Genomic DNA, 22,283 nt, shown 5'->3' on the forward strand with positions numbered 1-22,283 from the left:
ATTTGGGATCATTCATACTAATTTTCTTTCTGCTTCCATTCCCCCCAGCCTCCAAGCTTCCCACCTTTTCTTAGAGATCATGCTACTGCCAGCATGATCTCACTCGCTCTAGCCAGACACACCTTTCCCATACAATCCAGAAGCGATACACTAATTCCAACCAAGGTCTGTTCAATGAAGGATAAACTACAAGAAAATCTGTGGCCCAGCAGAGATCAGAACAGATCAGTGCCAGGCTGTGGTACTTCCACCCGAACTATCCCTGCTTCAAAAAAGCACAGTGGAACAATTCAATCTTTGTAACATCTACCCATGTTTATTGTGCAGCAGTAACAACAATACCTGCAGAAGTCAGGGAACCAACCCTGTAGCATGGGCTGGACTCGTTCATGCAGAGTTAGAATTCTGATATCTGAACTGCTGCATTTACCACAACTCATCTAACTAACCTGTAACTCATTTCTACAATCAAAATGACAACGTCAAGACAACAACTGTAGGGCAGCTCTCCAATATATCAGATTTGATTGGGATAGTTTTATTTTCTGCAGGACTCCTTGTCTCTGGAGGCAAGAACACATCTTTATTTTTAACTGCTGACTTCTTCATGCAGTCCTCATGATGGTTACATAAACAAGAAGATCCTAGATTTTCTGAGGTCACACTGCCTTGCACAGTGGGGCTTTTCCTGGAATAGCTCAGAGTTATGGTAAAAGGTGCTAGAATTTCAGTTACAATGAATCAATAAACAAGGAATATACAGAGAAGACAACAAGCAGTAGCTCACTTTACTACAAGAGCTTCTCAATGTAATCTGGCTGCTAGGCTCGCCATAGATAATGTTCTGCTTCTTGACCTCCCCAGTAATGGCCATTCAGTGATTCTATCATTCATACAACATTGCCTCTAAGAGCATCTCATTTTACAAACCAGATTTCCTCAAGTGCTAAGAACCTTCAGAATCACAAGCAAACAGAGAAGTGGCAGCATGATGACCAGTACACTGCGCTATTCAGCTGGCATGGGAAAACCCTGGGGGAAAAGAATGCCTATATTTTGCACCAGGACTTGAACTTCAGGCTACCAGATCATTTTTGAAATAGTTCTAAATCATTTGCAAGTGAACATTCAAAACTTAGATCCAAAATACTTATGTAGCCTTTATTTCCAGTTTGTGGCAGATTCTCAGACCTCGCTCTGAGCCTTCCAGCTATGCCCACTTCTATTTCCATGTCTCTGATTGAAAAGTCCCTTTTCTTACCCAAAGTGCAGAACTACTGCCTCTAACAAAAGCTGAGGCTTTTGTGCGTCAGCGAGATGACTGGCTGGAAACTTAGCTGTCATTCAGACTCTTCATTTCAAAGTGACTCACGAGACCTGTGAAAACATGCAGTCTTCCCTCATCAAAATCAAGGCACCTTGGGCTTATCTTTACTTAATGGATTTCAGATGTAACTGCTGGGATGGATCTTTTGGGTATGTTTAGTGATCTTGCAGGGTTGCCAGATGCATGTTATGGTAGCTGCTTTACTTACCCTGCATCTGCAAAGGAAACGCCCTTTTACTCCTACTTTATTAACTTCCATGGTTCAAGATGTCAGCTGAAGGTTTTGTAATCTCTGTACCTAAAAACATTTTCAGTTTCCAGCATAAGGAGTCCAGAACAAAATAGCTTTTGTTAAGTATGATGGAAAAATTAAAAAGTCGTGGATCAAATGCAGTGGTGATATGACACGAAGAACCCTCACAAACAATGAAGTGTGTGTATGACTGGAGTTTCCTCACTGTGTTCACCAAATCTTGTTTCTCTTGCAAAAACAACCTACTGACGAGAAACTCAGTGACATCTCCCTTTCACTGCTCCCCCTTCTGACATAATGACACTTACCTAAGCCAGTAAGGACATTGTGAGAGTCTTTACACACTTGGTCTGAGGTATAAGTGTAATTTGAAGCGTACAACATTGTACAGCTATAGAAAAATAAGACTTAAAAAGCCTTCAAGTAGGTATTCATTCCATCCTTCTGCCCCAGGATCCAGCTCCAGATTAACCTGACAGATTTGAAAGTCTGTGAAAGACTTCAAGAACAAGAGAGGTTTCAGAGCCTCCCAAGGCAATCGGGCCTGCACCCTGCTATGGTGGCTGTTACAAAATGTCTGGGGAGTTTCAAAACAAGCCTCTTTTGCTTCGTCTGAGGATCACTTTCCCTCCTCCACTCACAGCAGAACGTAACACTTTCTTCTCACAACCATCCTTTTATGTGTTGGAATAACAGTCATAGAAGCCAGTAGGGGTCTGAACAGCAGACTATGCTTTCCCTGCTCCAGCAGCTTTCCCCATAATCACTAGCCTCCACGGGGACTACCCACATGCTTAAAGTAAAATGTGTATTTAAATATCTTGCTGAACTGGGGACTTCATTCCCAGCATTGCCCAAGGCTGTTTAACACATGCTGGTCCAGTTTAATTGCACACTTCAGTTAATTGCTGTTTCGATAATAACAATCTGGCAGTTTTGCAGATGTCTTTAAACCTGTAACTACAGGTAAAAACTACCACATTTTGCTGGTAAACGACAACCAGTGCCAAACTGGTGAAGCTCATATACCTGACCAACAGGCAATGTTTAACTTTCAGTTTCATTAGGTATTTACTTAAACAGTGCAGGCATGAACACTGTACACTGGAAACTGATCTTAGTGTTTCCAGAAGCAAATTATTTTGCCAACAAACAGTTGTATCCAATACCTAAGGCTCACTGAAATGCTGATACATACATATATGCCCCGACTCATCAATAGGTTTGATATCCCTCAATCACAGTAAAGAAAATGTGGAAGAGAGAAGAACATCTGTAACAGCCAATGCATGCCAGGAATACACAATCAAACAAAGAAATCAACAAGCCAACACATGTACATAAAATATTAAAATGAAGCTGTAGAAAAACAGAGATCAAGTGGGAAAAAATGCAATGGAAACAGAGATTGAGCAAATGCCAGAGACAAGAGTAGTCAGCTCATGTGGAGGAGGTTAATGAACTACAGACAGGATTGGAGTTTATAGGGACTACCAGAATGACACATTCCTACTCCTATTCTTTAGCTTACAGTAGCTGTTGTCAGCATGAGTGGAAGCTCAGACAACTGAACAAACTAGTAAAAAAAGATAAGCACTGAGGAGCAAAGAAGTGTACGGTGTAATATGAGGATGTACAGCTCCCAACTTATAAGCAGCTTATTAATAAACAAGCATATCATCAAATACAAGAGAACTGTTTGTTGTATATTGTCTACATGTGAATTAATCCCAGAACATTTCTGTATCAAGCACTCAAGGAGGGTTAGTCCTGCTCAGTTTCACAGACTCAAGAGGCAGGGTACACGTTAGGTAATGCTCCACGATGATCTATCTGTGATCTGTCTGTTGATCTCACTCCAGCAGAGTCTTTCAAGAGAAAACCTGTCAATGCATACCCATGTGCTGAGCTACTACCGAGTATTTGATGAAATGATGAAATACCATATTCAGGCATATGTTATCCAATACAATATTTGTAATCATAACTCGGTGAAAAATGCACTAAGCTTGAAAACATTAAAACCTAAGTAACGCTCCTTTCAGCTGTAAAAGGTGATTTCCAGTTGCAGGACTGGCATGACTGCTGTCAAAGAGGCTGACAAAGAGCTTCTTCCATGACTACTGATGTGTGATTAATGTTACTGATGCCAGGACTTCAAAGCTGTGTGGTCGACTGATATGAAAATGTCCCCAGATGAAGTGGATAGCAGTTTCTATAGCAGTTTCTAATCTGGTTCACTGAACAATTTTCTTTCTATTCTTGCTGCCATTTCAGCACTCCTGAACAAATGTTCTCCACCCAAATGTGCTGAGGGGACTGGCTGCACTCTTCTACATTATGCTGATACGATCAGTCAGTTGAAGTATCTCAACACCACATGAAACATTACTGTTAGCTGACCCCACCTGACACACTTGTGCTAACTTCCACAAGGACAACAAACGGCCTTGCAAAAACCCACTTACTTCTGCAGACATCCAACATGAGGCCAGTTCTGCTCCACTTTACAGAATCACAGAATGGTCTGAGTTGGGTGGGACCTTTAAAGTTCAGCTCACCCAACTCCTGCAATGAACAGGGACACCTATAGATACATTTCCAATCACTAGGAGGTCTCACTGTGACTTCAAGTGTCACAAGGACTGAATCCAACACATTCACGTGGTATGAAATTAGCGTAACTGCTATAACTCTCTAGAAAAGCTCCTTCTGTACACCTACGTGGATAAAGGTTCAACATACAGTTATTTCAGATAAAAATACACAGAAAGGAAATTACTTTGTAAATAACCAGAACCAAAACATTCCAGTTAGCTCACAAACACTGTGTTTCAGCTGTGCTCAGAAGGGATTTTGTTTGCACAAATAACATGCAGCCATACCCCATCAATTACAACAATAGTAACACTGCAATTATCATGTAAGTTATTAACTGTATGAACAGGAAAATGGGAAAACAAAACAAAACAAAACCTTTCAACCAGCTCTCCCCCAAGTATTTTGAATTCTGAGCCTGGTCTGCAGTATGAGCATAGCTCAGTATTAGACAGCACAGCCACTCTGAAACCTCAGCTAAATAAATGGCACTTTACTGTCAACCGTATCCAAAGATGGAAAATTCTCTGTACACCACATTAATACTTCAACCTTAGGAAAACACCTTTAAGTTTGGACTGCATAAGGGTTTCTCTCGCCTCAGGTAAATGAGTTCTTTTGTTTCTTAATAACCTGGAGGAAGTGTATTTTCAAATCCTGCATGCTGACACAGCAGTTTGGGAGGGAAGGAGGTGTGGCTCAGTATTATGGATACTTTCCTAAAACAAACCCTAATGATGGATGTTGATGAAGTGCTAACAGACAAGAATCACTGATGTCTACATTCAGAGCCGCAGTGAGACCCCAAAGAATCCAGGAAGAACGTAAGCTGTGCATCTTTACACGTGCTTATCTGCTTGCTGCAGCATTTGATTTGCACCCCAGCATGGTACTCACTGCGTAGTGCATGCTACCCTTCCATAGTCCTGCAGTCTACAGGTAACTGACCTCAAATTACCTCCATCAACACTTGCAATCAAGCCATAACCACGCTTTTAGCTTCACCAGACAGTAGCACAGGTAAATGTTATCAGTCTACAAGGTACAGCATGAAATGAACTTATGTACAAGGATGTCAGAAAATGAAGCAACTCTTCGAATTCCACTACAGCCTGTGTCAATTTAGTTTAACTACCGCAATTCCAGGCAGTAGAATAAGAGAGAAACACAAGCTTCAAATTCCGCCTTCACTTTGCTTCAGCCAAGCTCCCAATGACTCTGCTCAGACAAACACCAAGGAGTTTACTTTTCCCCAGTAACAGCTGAGCAAGCTGCAAGAACCTCTGTTACTTGAAAACACGGGACATTAGGACACCAAGACCAAGCCAGATTTCACCCACAATTTCTACAAGAACTTCTTCACTCCAATCTCATTCTAGAAGTTGAAAGTGACTTTTTACACCAGGATGCAAGCAAGCCCAATTTAACAGCTGCCTTGAGTGAGCACTGCAGGGCAGACAGATGCATGTTCCTCAAGAAAAACAACACCTAATACCTTTAACATGAAAATATGGTTAGACCATCACGCATGACAAAAGGCTGTACCAGGTACTAGTCTGGGCACGGGTTTAGATTTAAAAGGCTTAAATTTACTTAAAATAATGATCATTCGGTTCCCCACCAAAGACAAAAAGACTGAAGGTCTGTTTATTGTTTCCTTTCGCTGCCTGCTCGTCTCATAAAGACTTCAAACACTGTAATTTTTGGCATGACTATGTCAGAGAAAATCCCACAAGCAGACACAAAAATAAAAGGCGTTCTTATGTCGTTCCCTTTTATTAGCTCTGTGCCTCACCCACTCGGTTATTCTCACATGCAGCAGCAAGAACTAGGAAGGCCATCTCAGCTGGCTCTTACATTATTATCATTTGTACTGGCAAATTGCAGTACCTCTCAGCTGCAATAAATTAATTCAGTTTTCCTTTTCAAGACAGGTACCTTGAAAACTGAAGGAAAAAAGGGGCTGCCCAAGCAAGCACCAAAATGCACAGCAAAAAGAGCAGCACAATTCTACTCTTGCTTTAGCTTTATGCTGATGTCATTCTAGGGACTCCAGTGTAACTACTGGACATTTGCACCATTACAAACACAGAAACTGTGTCTTGAGGTCAAATTCTGTTGTAGTCTAAACTGGTTTTACTCTGGAAATCTACGCAGCCGTTCCTTTAAAATATTTACACAGCTATAAACAAGTCAGAACATTGTTGAGGAATGAATTGCAGCCAGTAAAAACACAGCCCAAGGCTTGTGCTGAAGTGGGTAGGAACTGAAACATTTCTGCAGCAGTTGGTGGTTGGATGCTCAAAAACACTCCACCCTGCTGCCCCAAGCAAGAGAAAACATGCAGACAGCGCAGAGTACTTCATGCGTCAGGATACATCATTTGGCTTTAAGCAAGATCAATAGATTTCAAAAACTAAGAAATAGGGACAATGCATAAGTGCCTCGAGACTTTGTATGTTGACTAACATCTCAATTACTCATTGGCAATGCTTAGGGGAAAAAAAAAGGCCCAGCTCTTGTGCCCAACAAGCTGTTAAATGGAAGTTCTGGCACTCTGAAAACATTCCTAGTGCCTTGAAAGAGAAGAATCTGTAAAGGTCAACCCCTCAGTTGGTATCTTTTATTGTTACCCTCCACTTTGGATGTGCTACAACAGATAATGCCATGGGGGACCGTAACGTGTTCTTGTCATGTCAGCACTGATGTTTAAGCCCTACAGCTTCTCCAGAAATGTAATGTTAATGAAAGAGACCTTAAAAAGAGAACATCCTTCACTTGTGCTGGTGAGTCGTCTGCCATTCAACTGGTGTAAACTGAAAAAGCCCAATCAAGAAAGCCTCATCACTAGAAAACCAAATAAAGGAAAACTAAGAAGCCTTCATAGAGGTCCTTCATGGAACCAAGTTTTTGTGAAGGGCAGCAGTATGCTCAGCAAATACACTGTTTCTCACTTCTGTTTGCCATTGCTAAGATGTGGATAACACAATATCAAACACTACGGCATTTCTGCAATATAGGTTCTGGACAGTGACTCGACTCCAGCTCCCAGCTCAGTCACAGGCCTCCTGCCCAATCCTCAACCACTCACATGCTTTTGCAGGACTGCTCACACATGTAAGCACAAAGTAAACCCCTACACACACCTGGTACACGCAGCTGAACACTTAACACTAACTCGAAGCAGAACCTCCTCCTAGAGTGAATACCCATCAGTGAACACTAAGAATAACATTTCCTTTTCTTTCCTTCGTGCATTAAATTAAACACATGAACCTTACATGTGGAGCCATCCTTCTATACCCAGTCTCCACCTCACTGGAATCCTCAGCTGGGGTGGGGCACACGGGCGTTGCTCTAATAAGGCAGCAATGATAATGATAATGCACAGGATGACTTTTTCATGCGTTATGTTCTTGTAAAATCTTACTGGAATCTCAGCTGGCAAATGATCTAAAATCTTAAGCTTTCTGTTGTTCTTGTGCAACTCAACTGTTAGCGTGTCTGTACAACAGAGCATGAGTAATTTAAAGCTGGGACCATCCCTGAGACAGAAGGAAACATGTTGTGAAGTTGGGGACGTGTTTTCTCAAAGCTCCAGTGCATTTGAAATCCATCTGAACTGATCCATTCGCAGAAGAAGTTCCTTAAGCAATCTCACTGTTTTACTTGAAAAGTCCTCCCCTGCCCCCTTTCTTTCTTTTTTTTAATACATACTTTAAAATATAAACACATGACATGAATTTAGCCGGAATAGACCATCAAAAGTGCCAGGTCACACTAGGGTTTAAAAATGCCTCACAGCACAGTTGCCTCAAGCAACAGGGGAGATATTACATTGTATATTTTCTGCACAGTTACAATTGATCATATGGTTTAAACACACAACCTAACGTCAAACTAACACTAATACTTCACACAGCTAAACATTTGTTTCACACACAAACAACCTCATAGCATTCTAGTCTCCTGGCCCAACTTACAATAGGGTTGTGAATGCTTTGATATCTTTACTGTTGATGTTATGAGAGAAAAAGGTTTTACTGGCACTGCAAAATTCTATTGAAAACAAATAAGCACAGCTAGGGTCAAACTGCTAATGTTACCTACAATGAGCTTACTCACCTCAATGCAATACTGCATCTTGCCTCCATCTAGCTGGAAGTCCAGCATCCTCCTCTATGGCTGCATGGAGTAATCTGACATCAAATTCCTGTCATTCTGCTACAGAAATTAGGGACATGATCTACAAAGTCTGTGCAGGTGTTTCTGCTCCACGTGCAGCCAATGCAGCAGGAAGGACTGATACGGCATGTGGTAGTAATCATCATTACAGCCATTTTTTTAATCATTTTCTCAGTCCTAGCACAGCTATACTACATAAAAGCAAACAAATCTTATGTAGATCAGAAGTGGGATTAAAGTCTGTGGGGAAACATACAGCTTTTCCCTTTTTATGAGGAGACAGCATCTGATGCAGAAGGTGCTTTGCTGGAGGTAGAAAAAGTGTTTTGTTGGAGGCAGAGCTGTGTCTCCCTTGGCAGTGCTGAAGTACCAGGCCCCACTTCATCCTACAGCCTGCACCATGGAGCACACCATGTTGATTTCGGGTCCTCTCCCTGAGGTAGGAGTACGCACAGCAAGATGGCGGCCAGCTCAAGCAAGGCCTCAGCCAGAAGGCAGCTTGCCAATGCTGGCATAGAAGGTGCAACAAGCTAATCTGCAGCAGAAGCGTGTATGGGATCCACATAAATATCCTGCACTGGGTATTCCACAAATCCGGCTCTACAACAAGAGCACCCAGCATCAGCCCGCCTGATCACAACACGACCTTAAAAGCCTCACTAACCCGCCCCGCCCACTGGCCCGGAAGCGGGAAATTGAAGCGCAGGCGGCGGGTCGTTGTGGCGGCTGAGGGGTTGTGAGTGTTGTTTTGCTTGTTGTGGGGCGCATCGATGGGTGGTTCCGGCGGGTTGCTCTTCTATTCGGGCCGCTGCACCCCGGCCTTAATCCTGTTTCTCTATGGGGGGTGGAAGGTCTCTCGGGGAAAGCAGCTGGGGGCTGTTAGTGGGAGGGCAGGCACGCAGCGCCAGGGGCCGGTCTGGCGTACTACACAGTACTAAACACAGTACTGAGGAGCCCGATTGCTCGCAGGGTTTATAAAGGGGCTTCTGTTTTGAGGTTAAGAAAATACAGTTTCTTTGGACTAAGGGTTTTTTGATGAGTTTGATGTTGTGGGATCTGACCTTTGATTTACAGGCATGTTAGTCCAAGTGGTTCATAAGTTCTCTTGCTCCCCTGTAACAATTTGTAACCGTTAGAAAATAAAGCCTAGTATTTCTTACTAGAGCTTTTTACTCATTCCTGCAGCCATGCGGCTCAATATAATCAGGTGAGAACAGCAACACACAATTTGTTGTTTTTCAACAGGAACTACTATCTGCCTTGAGATGGAGGAAGCAGCGTGTGATAAACTGACATCTTTATGCCATACACCAAAGGCTTCTGGGACAGCAGCTCCACAGAGGACTAGTTCAGGAAAACAGGTATAAAAACTTACAAGTCCTTGTTTTCTTCGTTCCCATATATGTAAAGTGACCTCCTGTGACTTGTATTTGAAAATGCTACACTCTGCTTTGGTGTTTCTCCTCCCATGCACTATAGCGATGCACTCAAACTTGCCATAGTGTGTATCATTAAAAACTGGAGCTATGCTGGATAAGGCTTGGTTGCAAATGCCCCTTAACTATCCTGTGCTTTAGGATTCATCCATGGATTTTCCTTTCCACCTGAAAGGAAGATCGCAAAAGACAGCAACAATTCAGAAGTCTGTTTTACAGTTGTCATTACTTAGGACATGTTCTGCATGGATGAAAAGTTCTCTGAAATTTGATCAAAGACAAGCGGTTGATTTTTTCTTTGTTCTTCATTTTCTTTAGCCAATGAGTGCAACTCTAAAGGAACGATTAAGGAAAACAAGACGTTCGTTTAATGCTAATTTATCAGCGGCAAAGCAGCTCAAGGTAGACACTGAAGAAAAAGACTGTGCAGATGTTGACAGTCAGTGTCCGCCAAAGATAAACATGGATTGTTCCACATCACAAGATAGTTCTGGATGCCTGGAAAGAAACTGCACTGGAAATACTTATTTCAGAAATCCATTACAGGAAAACAATCTCTGTGAATCAGCAGAGAATGTGGTAGGGGTTGATCTTAGTCAGCAGCAGTCCATAGAAGAAAAAGTAAGGCTGATGAAACAAGTGCAAGAGAAGGAAGAACTACTTCGAAGGCTCAAACTGGTCAAGATGTACCGATCTAAGGTAAGGACAATCTCTAGAAAGCACTTCTACATCACTCTTTGAAGTGAAATTGAGTGGTGTTTGTATATTAGCTCAGTTTAAAGCATTTAATTTAAATAGTTCTGCGGGGTACTAAAATCATTTTTCATTTGCAGAAATGTTGCTGTTCTTTCTTCCTGTTTTTTTTTGTTTTTTTTTTTTTTAAATCCCAATTCCAGAACAACCTGTCTGACCTGCAGGCTCTGATAGTGAAGTGGAGAAGCAGTACCCAGCTGATGCTGTATGAGCTGCAGTCGGCCTTTTCTGCAGATGGCAAGAAAGTGAGTCTCAGTCAGCTGATAGATACTTTTGGATTGGAAGACCACTTATTGCACTACAGCAGAACAGAAGAAGATTTCGTAGACACATAATCTACTGGTGCAAAGCTTTCAGTTACACGCGTGCATAAACAAAAAAGACTGAATGAACTGATAAACTAACAAGTGTTGATCAGACAATGAACTTTGTTTTGGTAAGAGGTTTTCTCATGGTAAAACTTGGTATTTAGATATGGTAGGCACTGTAAAAACCATTACTTTATAGTAAAAACTGAACTTATGCAGACTGTTCTGGAAGACTGGCTAGAGAGGCAGGTCAGTGAATTACTTAAAGTGAAATGAAATCAAGTAATACTTTAACAGGTAGAAGGCAGACAGTTGTTTGATTAGTCTTCATGGTTTTAAGACAGAGTGCAAGTTCAAATCAATTATCATTTCTGTTGATGGTCAGATGGGGAGAAGGGTTCAGTTCTTTGTTTGTCTTCCACATTTGTTCCTGCTGCCTGTCAGTTAATGACAGCATTTTGCAAGTCAGGTAAAGATAGCTTAATTTTCATGTTAATATTCTGGAACTGCAATTAGATGTTCTTAATAGCTTTAATGATTGCTAAAGGAAATATGCCATAATGGCACTGATCCTTGTCCAGACAGTCATTTCTAGGGGATCTCCCACAGCTTTTGGTAATAGAAGTGAGAGCAAGAAAATTGCAACTGCTGTCTGTCTGCTGTACTAGATCATTTAAGAGCTGAGACATTTTCTCTGAGGTTCTTCAATTACAGCATCATTTACCTTTCTGCAGTAACACTAAATAAAACTTCAGCATTTCATTTATTCTCCAATAAACATTGTCTTTTCAAAATGTTTTACTCTTATTATTTCAACCCAAAATTGCTTACTTTCTCACTTCTGTGCATATATTGTGGTGACTTGCCTGCTTTTATTTTCCTTCCCTTACCCACTGTAACAGTGTATAGGTCTGTACTTGCTCTACCCTGCTTCCTGCTGTAAATATATATTTTTTTAATGCAACCCCACTCCTTATTTGCTGTAGCTTAACAGTTTTGTTTATATGTGGCAATTACTCATTAATAAGGATGTAATTTTGTACTTACCCCAAGGGAAGTGAAAAGCAAGTCACAGATGAAGTAGTTTACTTTAATGTTTTTAGGGATCATTAAATTGAAGTTTGCAGCCACAGTTTACTTTTAGGAATATACTGAGTAGCACTGCCAACAACCTTTATTACTGATCACATTTTGGGTATTAATAACTATTTCTTCTGCCTCTTTCATTCAATCCATTCAAAACTCCATTTTATGGGAGTTTATGAAAGGTAGAGGAAAATCTGACATGAAGCATGGAATGGGGAGGTGGTAATTTGCAGATGCAAATTTACTGCTTTCTTTCAGTACTTCACAATATCCTACAACCACATACTAAGGAAATAGAACAGGTATATTTCTATCATTCTACAAGTTAATCTTTCACTTATTTCCTGAAATAAGCTATATGGCTTGTATAATCAAAAGAGCAGAAATGCAAAAGAAAAAACAATGTAGGTAAGCTGAGGTACAAAACGTATGAAACAGATGTATCTTTCAATGTGATGTTATTTTAGAAGAAATAGAAGAACAGCAGTAGATGTTAACAGAAGAAAATGTTTTTCTGAAAGACAAGTCCAGAGAGAAAAGGTGCATGTCCAAATTCATCTACCAGGATTGGGAATTTTAAAGAATAGGGAATGTTTTTGATCTTAATCTTTCAGCTTTTGCTTGAAGAATTTCAACGTGTTCTTCCTGTTTTCCTATGAGACTTCGTAGATGTTTCTGCTTCAGAATCTCCTGGTAACGCCGCTTTGCAATCCTTTCATTAATATGCTGCATGTCTGCATAAAAAAATATATGAGTCAGACTGGACATAGGAGGGGATACATAGTCTATAAATATATTGGACTCTCTTTGGTTTCGTTCCAGTTTCTTATAAAATAAGCACACATTTTTCCAAAAGGCTCACAGTTGGATTTCAGGGTCTTCATAATATTGCTTAAAGCAAAAAATGTTTAAAAGGTACTGGGTGCAGTTCCTTTATTTTTTCACAAATACCCAATGCTGCGAAACTAACGATATGACCATTGGAAAGAACTATACAGCTTTCCCAGCAAGGGATATCTGTCTTAGCTTCTCATTCATCTGTTCCCATGAGCGTGAAAAGAAGTGTGTTGTACAGTCTTACAAATAAAGGTCTGTTGTATAATGCAGATATTAATGGCTATAATATTTTGACTTTCAGTAATTAGATCAACTTCAGTTACACGAATACCAATCTGTAGGAATGTTCTTATGTAAACAATGTTAAAATTGTCATGGTAGAAAAGGTTCTGCTAATTATGCACACCAGTAATGAATAAACGTTTCTTGCCCTTTAGTGGATGCTGATGGAGAATGGGACTATCTAATGCTGGAGATACTTAATGAATGTTCTTTGTTAGTGACTTAAAGTGCATTACTGGGACTCACCAGCTGCCTGAGAGAGATGCCTCCTCTCTGAAACAGACACGAGCATTTCCTTCAGCTTGATGCTCAGCTCATAGTTTGCTTGCTCTTTTAAACTGATGCACTTCTCCAACTCTTTAATTTTCTTCTGATGTTTCCTCATAGTCTTCTTGTGCAGCTGTGCATTTCCAAACAAATAAAACAAATACATGAGTTCATATGAAAGCTGTTCAAACTTTTGATGGAAACCCATAATCTTCAACGCTGCATATTAGCTCAATTTATTTATGTATTTAGATCTGACCAGTAGCATATTCTAGCTTTACTCTGACACGCTGTATTTTAGCGTACTTTATGGCATTCAAATGGAAGTAGCAGACAAGAAAAATGCATGGGTCAAGGAGATAGATGAAATATAGAACAGGCAAAGTGGGAAAAGGAAGTTAATGAAACCAGGGGGCATTGAAAGTTCTCTTCGGCTGCCAGGTGCTGCAGAAGGTAGGGCTGTTGTGCTGACACTGCCTGAAAGGCTGCAAAGGGATAAAGTAAATACTGAAGATTGAAGAGGAACTTGGAGAAAATGGCAGCTGATGTCATTTACAGTAAACTGCAGAAAATCCAGTGAAATCCCTTGAAAACGAGGATAACCATTATTTAAATGTAAAAATAGGGAAGGAAACAAGCAAATCAGGTTATTGTGTCTGTTATTTTGAATATAGGAAGGCAGCGATATTATGAACAGACTTGCTGCTAGAGAGAAACATTAAGCAGTGAAGATTTCAAGCAAGACTTCATGAGAAACAGAATAGTGATTTCTATAGACAGCAAAGAAGTGATAATCAGATCTGCATTCAGATTTTCAAGGAGGAAGACATTTAATTCCAGGAACAAAGTATGTTTAGGTCAAACTGCTTCCAAAGAGTTCAGAGTTTTCTAGCTGGCTGTTGGCTGCAGTAGCTCAGGACAAGCTGAAACTATTGAAAGTCAACTGAATAAACACATAGCTATGCACATTGGTTGTTCCAAAAGCAATGCCTCCTATTTATTTCCATGAATATTCAAAAGATGCAGAGGGCATAACAACACTATTTGATAGAACAAATTCTCAGCTGCCAAACACACTTCTTCAACATACTCACCTCCATTAGTCATGCATTTTCACCAGTGATGAACAGAGTCTGCATGCCATGCTCATGCTCATAAAAATCTGCAGCAGAGGCGACCCACTGTTGCTGCTGCCACCGCTGAAATACACCACCCACCACCTCAGTGTGCTCACATCCACCGTTTGGTTTCCATCAACATTCGGTAAGCATCCATTGATGAAAGTCAGTGGGTGCCATTTTTCCCACATGAAGGAATTCAGAGACACACCTTTGCTTCATACACACTTCCCTGACAGGTGCCAACCTGCTGGACCGCCCCTCTGCGGTCCCCTCTTCAGGGACTTACCTTATCCATGACGTCAAGAGTCTCCTCCATCGCTGTGATGCGGTGGGCAATGTGGCTATCGTAGTTCAGCATGGTTAGGAACTGAGCATTAAAAACAAATAAACCAGCTTGTCAAGCCTGTTTTGTTCTCAAATTTCACCTTTCTGTAAAGGTAATCATACTACGTGAAATTTAAAAACAAAAGGCAGAAAAACAAAAGAAAAACAGTGTAGTTTTCTACAGTGGTAAACCTTACTAGTCATCATAAATGGACATTTTAAAATAGTCTTTGATGCTGCAGGAATACTAGACCATCCAGCTGTTAAAAAGCTAATATAATTTAATGCAAACAAAGACTAAACAAATTGTGATTTTTCCACAAGCTATTATTTCATTTATAAGGTAGTCTAAGCATAGGAGGCAGACAAAAGCAGGCAGCAGACACAACATTCATCCTTCTAAAGTACACCCAAATTAACAGATAAAAGTTTTGTGCAGCAAAATTCACTGTGGTCAAAAAGTAAATCAGAGAAAATAACTCACTAGCTGGCGATCTTTTGTAATAGGTAAAGCCACAATATCCTGAGCCTTCTGATTCAGATCTTCTATTTGCATACTCATTTTCTTGTGTTCCCATTTGAGTTTAAATATCCCCTTAGAGGATTCTTTGTATTCCACCATGCTAGCGATTTTTTTTTCTACTTGTTCCTGAAAAAAAAGGAGATTTTATGATTTTATGGATTATGGAATAATTATTTGCAACAAGAAGGGCAAGGTTCCAAAGTCACTGGAGTAGTAAGGAAAATATGCCATAGCATACATGAATTCCAGATGCTCTAGATGACAAACTTTTGTGGAATTTTATTCCCTTTCATAACCCATGCCACAGCCTTGGATCACAGAAGGAAATGAAGAAAATTATAAACAACATCACACTCATCTTCTTATATTTTACACAAACATTAAGGCTTTTCACCTCTACAAAATACACACTCAAGGGATTCTGTAGTTATTACTGAATTTTTTGTGCAGGAGCAGTAAAAAAAAAAACCAACTTACAGGTAGAATGCCTAAGAAAAACATTACTGAGTATGAAAAGCTGTTTCAGGTGTAAGTATCACTTTCACCTTTCATTAAAAGTTGTTTGTTTTTTCAATCTGACTGTAACTTAATGTTCACCATGACCATATGTTTGGCTTGAGGGAATTTTAGGACTTGTGCCCATAATATTAATATTTTCTGTTTACAGCATGTAACTGATATTATACCTAAAAACTGTTGTCATATCATTCATCTGAATTGTATTGTTCAAACATAAAGAAAGCAGTCCATATTGCAATCTATATATCATAATAAGAGACATTACAAAATTCTCGCCATCTTTTAGTTTATAACTGACCTTACTGCTTTGAAACTACAGAAAAAAACAGCCTCTGAAAGACAATATGCTTATTTAAGAAACTTAAATTTCCTCCCTCATAAATTACCATGATATCGCAATTCAGTTCTTCAACAACGTTTTTCTTAATGAAAATGGCATCAGCGTAATCTGGGATCCCATTACTTTCCAATTCTACCTGTCCTTGTTTTAGCAAAAACTGGAAAGTCAAGTTCAGTTGAAGTTTTATCTTCTCCTCCCGCAGCCTAAAATGGCAGAAAACAAAAGTAATGCTTAGTGATTTCATCTTGAAGAGATAAATCCTCACATGATTTTCAAAATGTTTATGCTGTGCTCAAACGGGGCTTACTCTCTGACACCTTGTCTTTTATTCACTCCCCAAATGCGTCAGAGTTGACAACTTATGTCGATATATAAAGTTGTCCACACCTAGATTCAGTTTAACACACTCTAGCAGATATTCTGAGAGAAAATGCCCTTACTGAACAATAATCTTAATAATGATTTCCAAGGAAATGAAGGAGATTTCCAGCCAGCACCTCTTTTCCTCTTCTCTCTCTCTCTCTTTTTTTTTTTTTTTTTAATGTATTTTTTCCTGAGGTTTTCTCCTGAATGATGATGAACAGGAAAAATGTCATATATATATAAAATGGAAATCATTTTATTGAAATCAGGTGCCATGTGACTGGGGACCACACTGCAAACAGGAATGATCATTGGGCCCACATGAGGAAAAATTAACTAGACCGGCTAGGTCAACTTAAAGGCTTTTTGGTAATCACTGTATGATACAGCTCTTGGGGTAGTGAGTTTGCACTGAAGACCACACTGCCATCCTTACTGACATTTAAAATGCTAAGTTTAAACTGGCTTCAGCCTGCTCAAACATGCTGCAATCCCACCACACTTCTCAAATATCTTAACTCTTTTATATGAATTCTAGATAAAAGAACACAGCTGTGTAAGTCTCATATGACTGTGACGCTGGAATATTGAAATGTAGCTGAATATAGAAAAGAAACAAAATTACCAAGTGAGTTCCTGGTAAATTCTTTCTACTTTTGAGGTCATCTCCATATCGTCACCCTTTCTTCTTCGGAGAAAGAACTCAATTTCTTCCAGAATCTGAGCCATCCATTTCACCTGAACAAGCAACATCATGACATCCTAAAATTTTCCAACTTCATATGTTTGTCAAAATAAGCAAGAAGAGAGAAGATCTGAAGAAGACACGTGTATCTATAAATATGCTGCCTCACAAAGTTCTCACATTCTGAACAGAAAATGATTTATTCTGTCTTAGTCAGCTGTATTTGTCTCTGGAGATTTCAGATTCCCATCTTCATGCTTTTAAGCTAAAGAAATATTCCACTGGAGCTTTCCAGAAACATTCTCTAATAAGAATTGCTCCAGGTGCTATAGAAGTGGTTATGCATTGGTGCAGATGTGGCATGCTAATGAAAAAAAGACTGCAAAGGATTATGAAAATGAAATACCTTCATAGTTTTTTTACTATGAAGAGAGAAAAGAAATACATAAAATTTATATGTATTTTAAAATGAAATCATACCAAGGTCACAAATATCTCTATCAAATCCTCTCATGTTTGTATGCTAATATTTGTTGTGATGAACTAGAGCTGGTTTATTTTATGGACATTTTTGTTACTCTGAACAGAAGGTGGCCAGACATAACCTACCCAATTAGATGCAGCTTATTTATGCTGCTTATTCACTTTACCACCAGCCTAATGTTATTTTTGAGCTCCACAGAAATTTTAAGTAGTGTGTACTTTGAGAAGTATAGTGGCAAAATAAAGCATTTACATACCTGCTGCTCACTCTCCAATTTATTTCGTCTAGCTAGACAGAATTTTTCCCATATGGATGGGTCTAAGCCATTAGGCATGTGCTCAGGATTATCCAGTTCATCCATGGCTCTCATTAAACGTGTGAGTGCATCTTTGAAATCTTCAGCTGAGACTGAACAACTTCTAGGATTGCTTGCAGTGTTCAGGTTTATTTCTGTCATTACAGACCTAGTGTACATACACAGTACATCCAGTATTTACTTTTATTCTTACTTGAAAGAAGCTTACATACAACTGTGAACATTTCATACCCTTAATCTCTTGCCAAGCAAAAAAGGTAAAACTACATCTTGCACAATATGATGTTTATGAGAACTGATGATTATTTAGATTGCATTTAAAATATATTTGGTGGCATAAACCAGGAAATGTAAGTTTTCAAAAATAACAATTGTTAGTATGATAGGAAATCAAACATTGTCAACCATCTAATAAAAAGAAAGCAATCTACTGATTATCAAAATAATTACTAATTAGTTCAATAATCCAAATCTTATTATTGAAACATGGGAAATGCTGGTATTTAAACAATTTTAATCAGAGTGATCTTACTCTGGCCGACATTTGTAAAGTTCCGAAAGTTCATCAAGAAGATTAGCAGGAACATCAGCAAACTCCTTCCTAAAGCCATATTCCAGGTTCTAGGGGGGAAACAGAAAGCTTCCTCATCATCACAATGTGGCTTTTTAAAAAGCAGCAACTTGCTCATATCTTAGTTTACTTTATTTATATCCGAAATAAAGAAGTGATGGAGAATATAAGCATATAGAACTTTCAGAAATGGTCCAGATTTCCTCTGGAAAAGCATGTTTAGAAAAAAAACTGAACTCATCCCATGCTTAAAACACAGCGTATTCTTCTTATTACCAAGACACAGCAATAACCATTTTATTCCTGAATCTGCCTGTGCTTATCTGGATACTCACCTTATCTTCAGCCATTACATTACAATACTGTTCTGTGTAAAACTCTATTTTCTTTTTTGTAGTCTGCACTGCTCCTGCAATCTTGACCTGCAGGAAAACCAGAGAATTTCAAGAATGAAAATCAGCCAGGAGAAGCACCAATGAAACTGACACCTTCTCAGTTCTAGAGAAAGACTTAAGAGCCATTTTTAAGAGAAATTTGATGCCTTCCTCAGAGGGTTATTTGTGGATACAGCTTAAAGATGAGCAGGTATTAAATTCAGATATTCCACAAATAAGAAAATTGTGTATTCTAAGTCTTTCTTTTATATTTTGAATATAAACACTAATGATGATGTTTGTTTTCACTTGTACAGATACTTTATTTTTCTTTCACGTCATCACAGCTAAGATAGGTCAAAAATTCTCAAACACTGTTCAGTGGAAGGTTCTTCATTCTGGAATGCAACTGCCCTGTTTGAATGGTCCCCTGTTTAATCAAGGCTGTTAAACATTTGTACTTTATATTTGTACATTATATTTGACAGTTTGCATAAACTAAAAGATATGGTAATGGAGATATTTAGAAAAGGGTAAAACACAAGATGTATTTTGAAAAATGTAACCTGGTGTATGTTTTGCTTCAGACACTTTTAAAACCAATTCATCCTATACAATGGCAGCTAAAAATGTGATTCCTGTAAGTATTCTTCATGTACATTTTCCTAACGTAAATAGCATCATTACTCATCCCATTGTCTTGATACTGGATACTAAAAAATACTGTGCATAACAAACAAATAGCAGCACACCTTTTTTAGTGCATGGAGTTTTACCAAAGAATGCCAGATGAACCAGGACAGCTGTCTGTTCAAAACCATACATAGCTATAATCTACGTCTTATGTACGTCTTGAGAAAATGTCAGCTGCTCCATAAATTGTCAGAAAATCATTCATAGCAGAATTTTGATCTGGAAAGAACAGTTTTCAGAAGAAACTGCACTTCAATTACACATTTTTCATAAGCATTCCAAACAATAACTTACTTTCTCTTTCTGCTTCTTTACCAGGAAATGATGAAGTCCAGCTTCTCTACTGTCCAACTCCTCATCCAACAGTAAAGAATAAATGAGATTGACAATTTTGAGTTCTTCCTGTGAAAGATTGCAATAAAAATTATTAACATTTCTACAGCACAGAGGTAGAGATGAAAAAAAAAAATAAATAAATGTTCTCTGCCATACCTGATAGATGACCTTCTCTAAATCCACTTTCCTTTCAAAGAGTTTGCATACAGACTTATCAAAGTTTTGTGCTATTTCCTGGATGGAAGCTTCAAGTTCCTCCAATTCATTTCTCAGTTGCTGGGGAAGAGAAGGACAGAAGAAGAACAAATGTTTTATCTGTAAGAACAAACAAACTGATACAGTATACTGAGGGATGCTGGAGAATGCATAGTATAGAATGACATCTCTCCAAGGTAGGGGAAGAAAAGAAAACTTTGGAGTTTTTATAGCTCTGCACTGCTCCAGAGCCATCCAATACCACTAATGCATAAACAGTAAACAGAACAGCCCTATCTGAAATTAATAGAATCAGAATTGAGCTACAATACATTTTAATTTACCTTTACAGTATGGCCATTTGAAAAAACTGTTTTCATTTTTAGAAGAGTTAAAAAGATATTTTCCCTCCCTTCCATTACAACTAAGGTGTGTAAGTTATTAATTTAATTATTTATTTTTCATCAAAATACAAGTTTGTACTTCTCTTAATGATTCTGAACAGCCATTTAAAAATAAGCTAAGATTCCACATTTTATCTGATCAAAACAACTTCTACATGCTGAAAGAAGTATTTTGATGACTGTGGTAAAATTTATTTAAATCTGTCCCAACAATAATGAAAGCTGTCCCAGGGAATTCATTTCCATCTTGAATGGAGATTAGTTCCAGGCTACATAGTTTTGGGGTGTTGTTTTTCTTGCTAAATATCACTTTAAAGGATAAATGACATTATTATTATTAGTGTATGGCATCACCAACTCCAGAAATGCAGCCTGAAAAAAAACATTTTGGGAATACTGATATATTTGGAAATGAAAAGTACCTTTTGTCAAATATCACTAGTTTTGGTGCATACAAGTTATTGTGAGTACAGACTGCCTTTTTTTACAGTCTAAGCTATGACTTACATAATACATCACATGATCTTTGTTATTCACTTGTTCTACGTTTGTTCTATTTATGAGTATCATTTTAGAAATAGATCCCGACAAAAATCAGAAACTTTGTTCATTAACAAAACCACTCGTTTCCCAATTTTAATTTACCATTCTATACTTTTCTTTTTGTTCATTCAGCTCTTTGACTTCTTCCTCATATTTTCTGAATATTTTCTTTTCATGATCATTCCATTCATCTTCAGGCTTGGATAAAAAAGAAGGTGGAGGAATATCCTGAAAGCATAAAAGAAAAATACGCTTCAAAACCACTATTAAGTCTCCATCAGCACACTAGGAAAGAAGAATACACATCAGCTTAAACAAAAGGTGGTATTGGTTAGTTCAAGTCCTAAGTGCAATACGAATGCTCTGTTTCTCTGGTCTGTTGCTTTTAGTGCATATACATGATCCTGTTTTTTACTAGTTACTTAAAGGAATTTCCCGGTGGATCTTGTACAATACAAGTGTGGTGTACTCAAACTATTTGTCAGAACAAGATATATGTTTTCTGTACAGATTCCCAATTCTAACTCCACCTCTAAGAACAGTTCTACTTTTGTGAAAGAGATCAATCTTAGGAAGAGAGCAGGAGTCTGCCCTTTATGTTTTCTGTGACACTCCTTCACAACCTTTCCTTCCTTTGCTAATCTAGTAACGAATAGACTCATCCCCCTAGAAAACAGTTGTTACAGTGACAATACTAGATTACATTCTTACAGGGTTCCACTGTGAAAGGAACAGGTGTTGATGACCAAATGCAGGCAGTAAAGACAAGTATACTTGAGGCCACTATAAGATCTCTTCTGGAATTTACCTATACATAACACAACAACAAAATTCTACAATTCTCTGAACTTCTTTTATTACTCAGATTGGAAATATTTGCTAGTTGGAATTCACGTGTACTTCAAGATTGACAAGCTGCCTAAATGATATGGCAGAAACATAGCTTACCATTTTCAAGATATCTTCTTGCTTGACTTCCAGCACTCCACCCATCATGTCATTAAGAGCACGCTGTCTTTCATTGTCCTGGGAAAGATGAAAAACATAACATACTTAATGAATGCACAGTAAGTGTATTAGCTGTAAGTTTAGAGAATTTTCATAGTACAGTTTACCTCTAGAACATCAGTTGGATTCAAATGAGTCACTATTAATGCTCT

General features: G+C 38.7%; 2 protein-coding genes across 4 annotated transcripts in view; one reads left to right on the top strand and one right to left on the bottom strand.

The window, feature by feature from the left end:
- The first annotated feature begins 9,041 nt into the window (after positions 1 to 9,041).
- Positions 9,042 to 11,654, top strand: SFR1 (SWI5 dependent homologous recombination repair protein 1). Of its 2 annotated transcripts, none has more exons than XM_015867249.3 (4): positions 9,042 to 9,099; positions 9,609 to 9,724; positions 10,118 to 10,498; positions 10,696 to 11,654. In XM_015867249.3, the coding sequence occupies exons 2-4, from the start codon at positions 9,629 to 9,631 to the stop codon at positions 10,885 to 10,887; spliced, it is 669 nt and encodes a 222-aa protein (XP_015722735.1). In that variant the 5' UTR covers positions 9,042 to 9,099; positions 9,609 to 9,628; the 3' UTR covers positions 10,888 to 11,654. The 2 variants fall into 2 exon arrangements, with proteins under 2 accessions (XP_015722735.1, XP_015722736.1); XM_015867250.3 differs by having other exon boundaries at positions 9,042 to 9,096.
- A 282-nt stretch (positions 11,655 to 11,936) lies between these two features.
- CFAP43 (cilia and flagella associated protein 43) overlaps positions 11,937 to 22,283 on the bottom strand; it is a 38,567-nt gene continuing 28,220 nt past the window's right edge. For both annotated transcript variants that reach the window (XM_015867246.3, XM_085555281.1), the window contains 13 exons: positions 22,072 to 22,149; positions 21,226 to 21,351; positions 20,138 to 20,257; positions 19,940 to 20,047; positions 18,914 to 19,000; positions 18,540 to 18,628; positions 17,948 to 18,155; positions 17,148 to 17,260; positions 16,206 to 16,362; positions 15,262 to 15,426; positions 14,740 to 14,820; positions 13,312 to 13,465; positions 11,937 to 12,680 (listed from right to left, as the gene is read on the bottom strand). In XM_015867246.3, the coding sequence (XP_015722732.2) occupies positions 12,523 to 12,680; positions 13,312 to 13,465; positions 14,740 to 14,820; positions 15,262 to 15,426; positions 16,206 to 16,362; positions 17,148 to 17,260; positions 17,948 to 18,155; positions 18,540 to 18,628; positions 18,914 to 19,000; positions 19,940 to 20,047; positions 20,138 to 20,257; positions 21,226 to 21,351; positions 22,072 to 22,149 (1,644 nt within the window). In that variant the 3' untranslated portion in view covers positions 11,937 to 12,522. The remainder of the gene's footprint in view (positions 12,681 to 13,311; positions 13,466 to 14,739; positions 14,821 to 15,261; positions 15,427 to 16,205; positions 16,363 to 17,147; positions 17,261 to 17,947; positions 18,156 to 18,539; positions 18,629 to 18,913; positions 19,001 to 19,939; positions 20,048 to 20,137; positions 20,258 to 21,225; positions 21,352 to 22,071; positions 22,150 to 22,283) is intronic.

The sequence above is a fragment of the Coturnix japonica genome, chromosome 8, assembly GCF_054131305.1.
Source record: "Coturnix japonica strain WE chromosome 8, WE-NBRP24, whole genome shotgun sequence".
In the NCBI taxonomy this organism is placed as follows: Eukaryota; Metazoa; Chordata; class Aves; order Galliformes; family Phasianidae; genus Coturnix; species Coturnix japonica.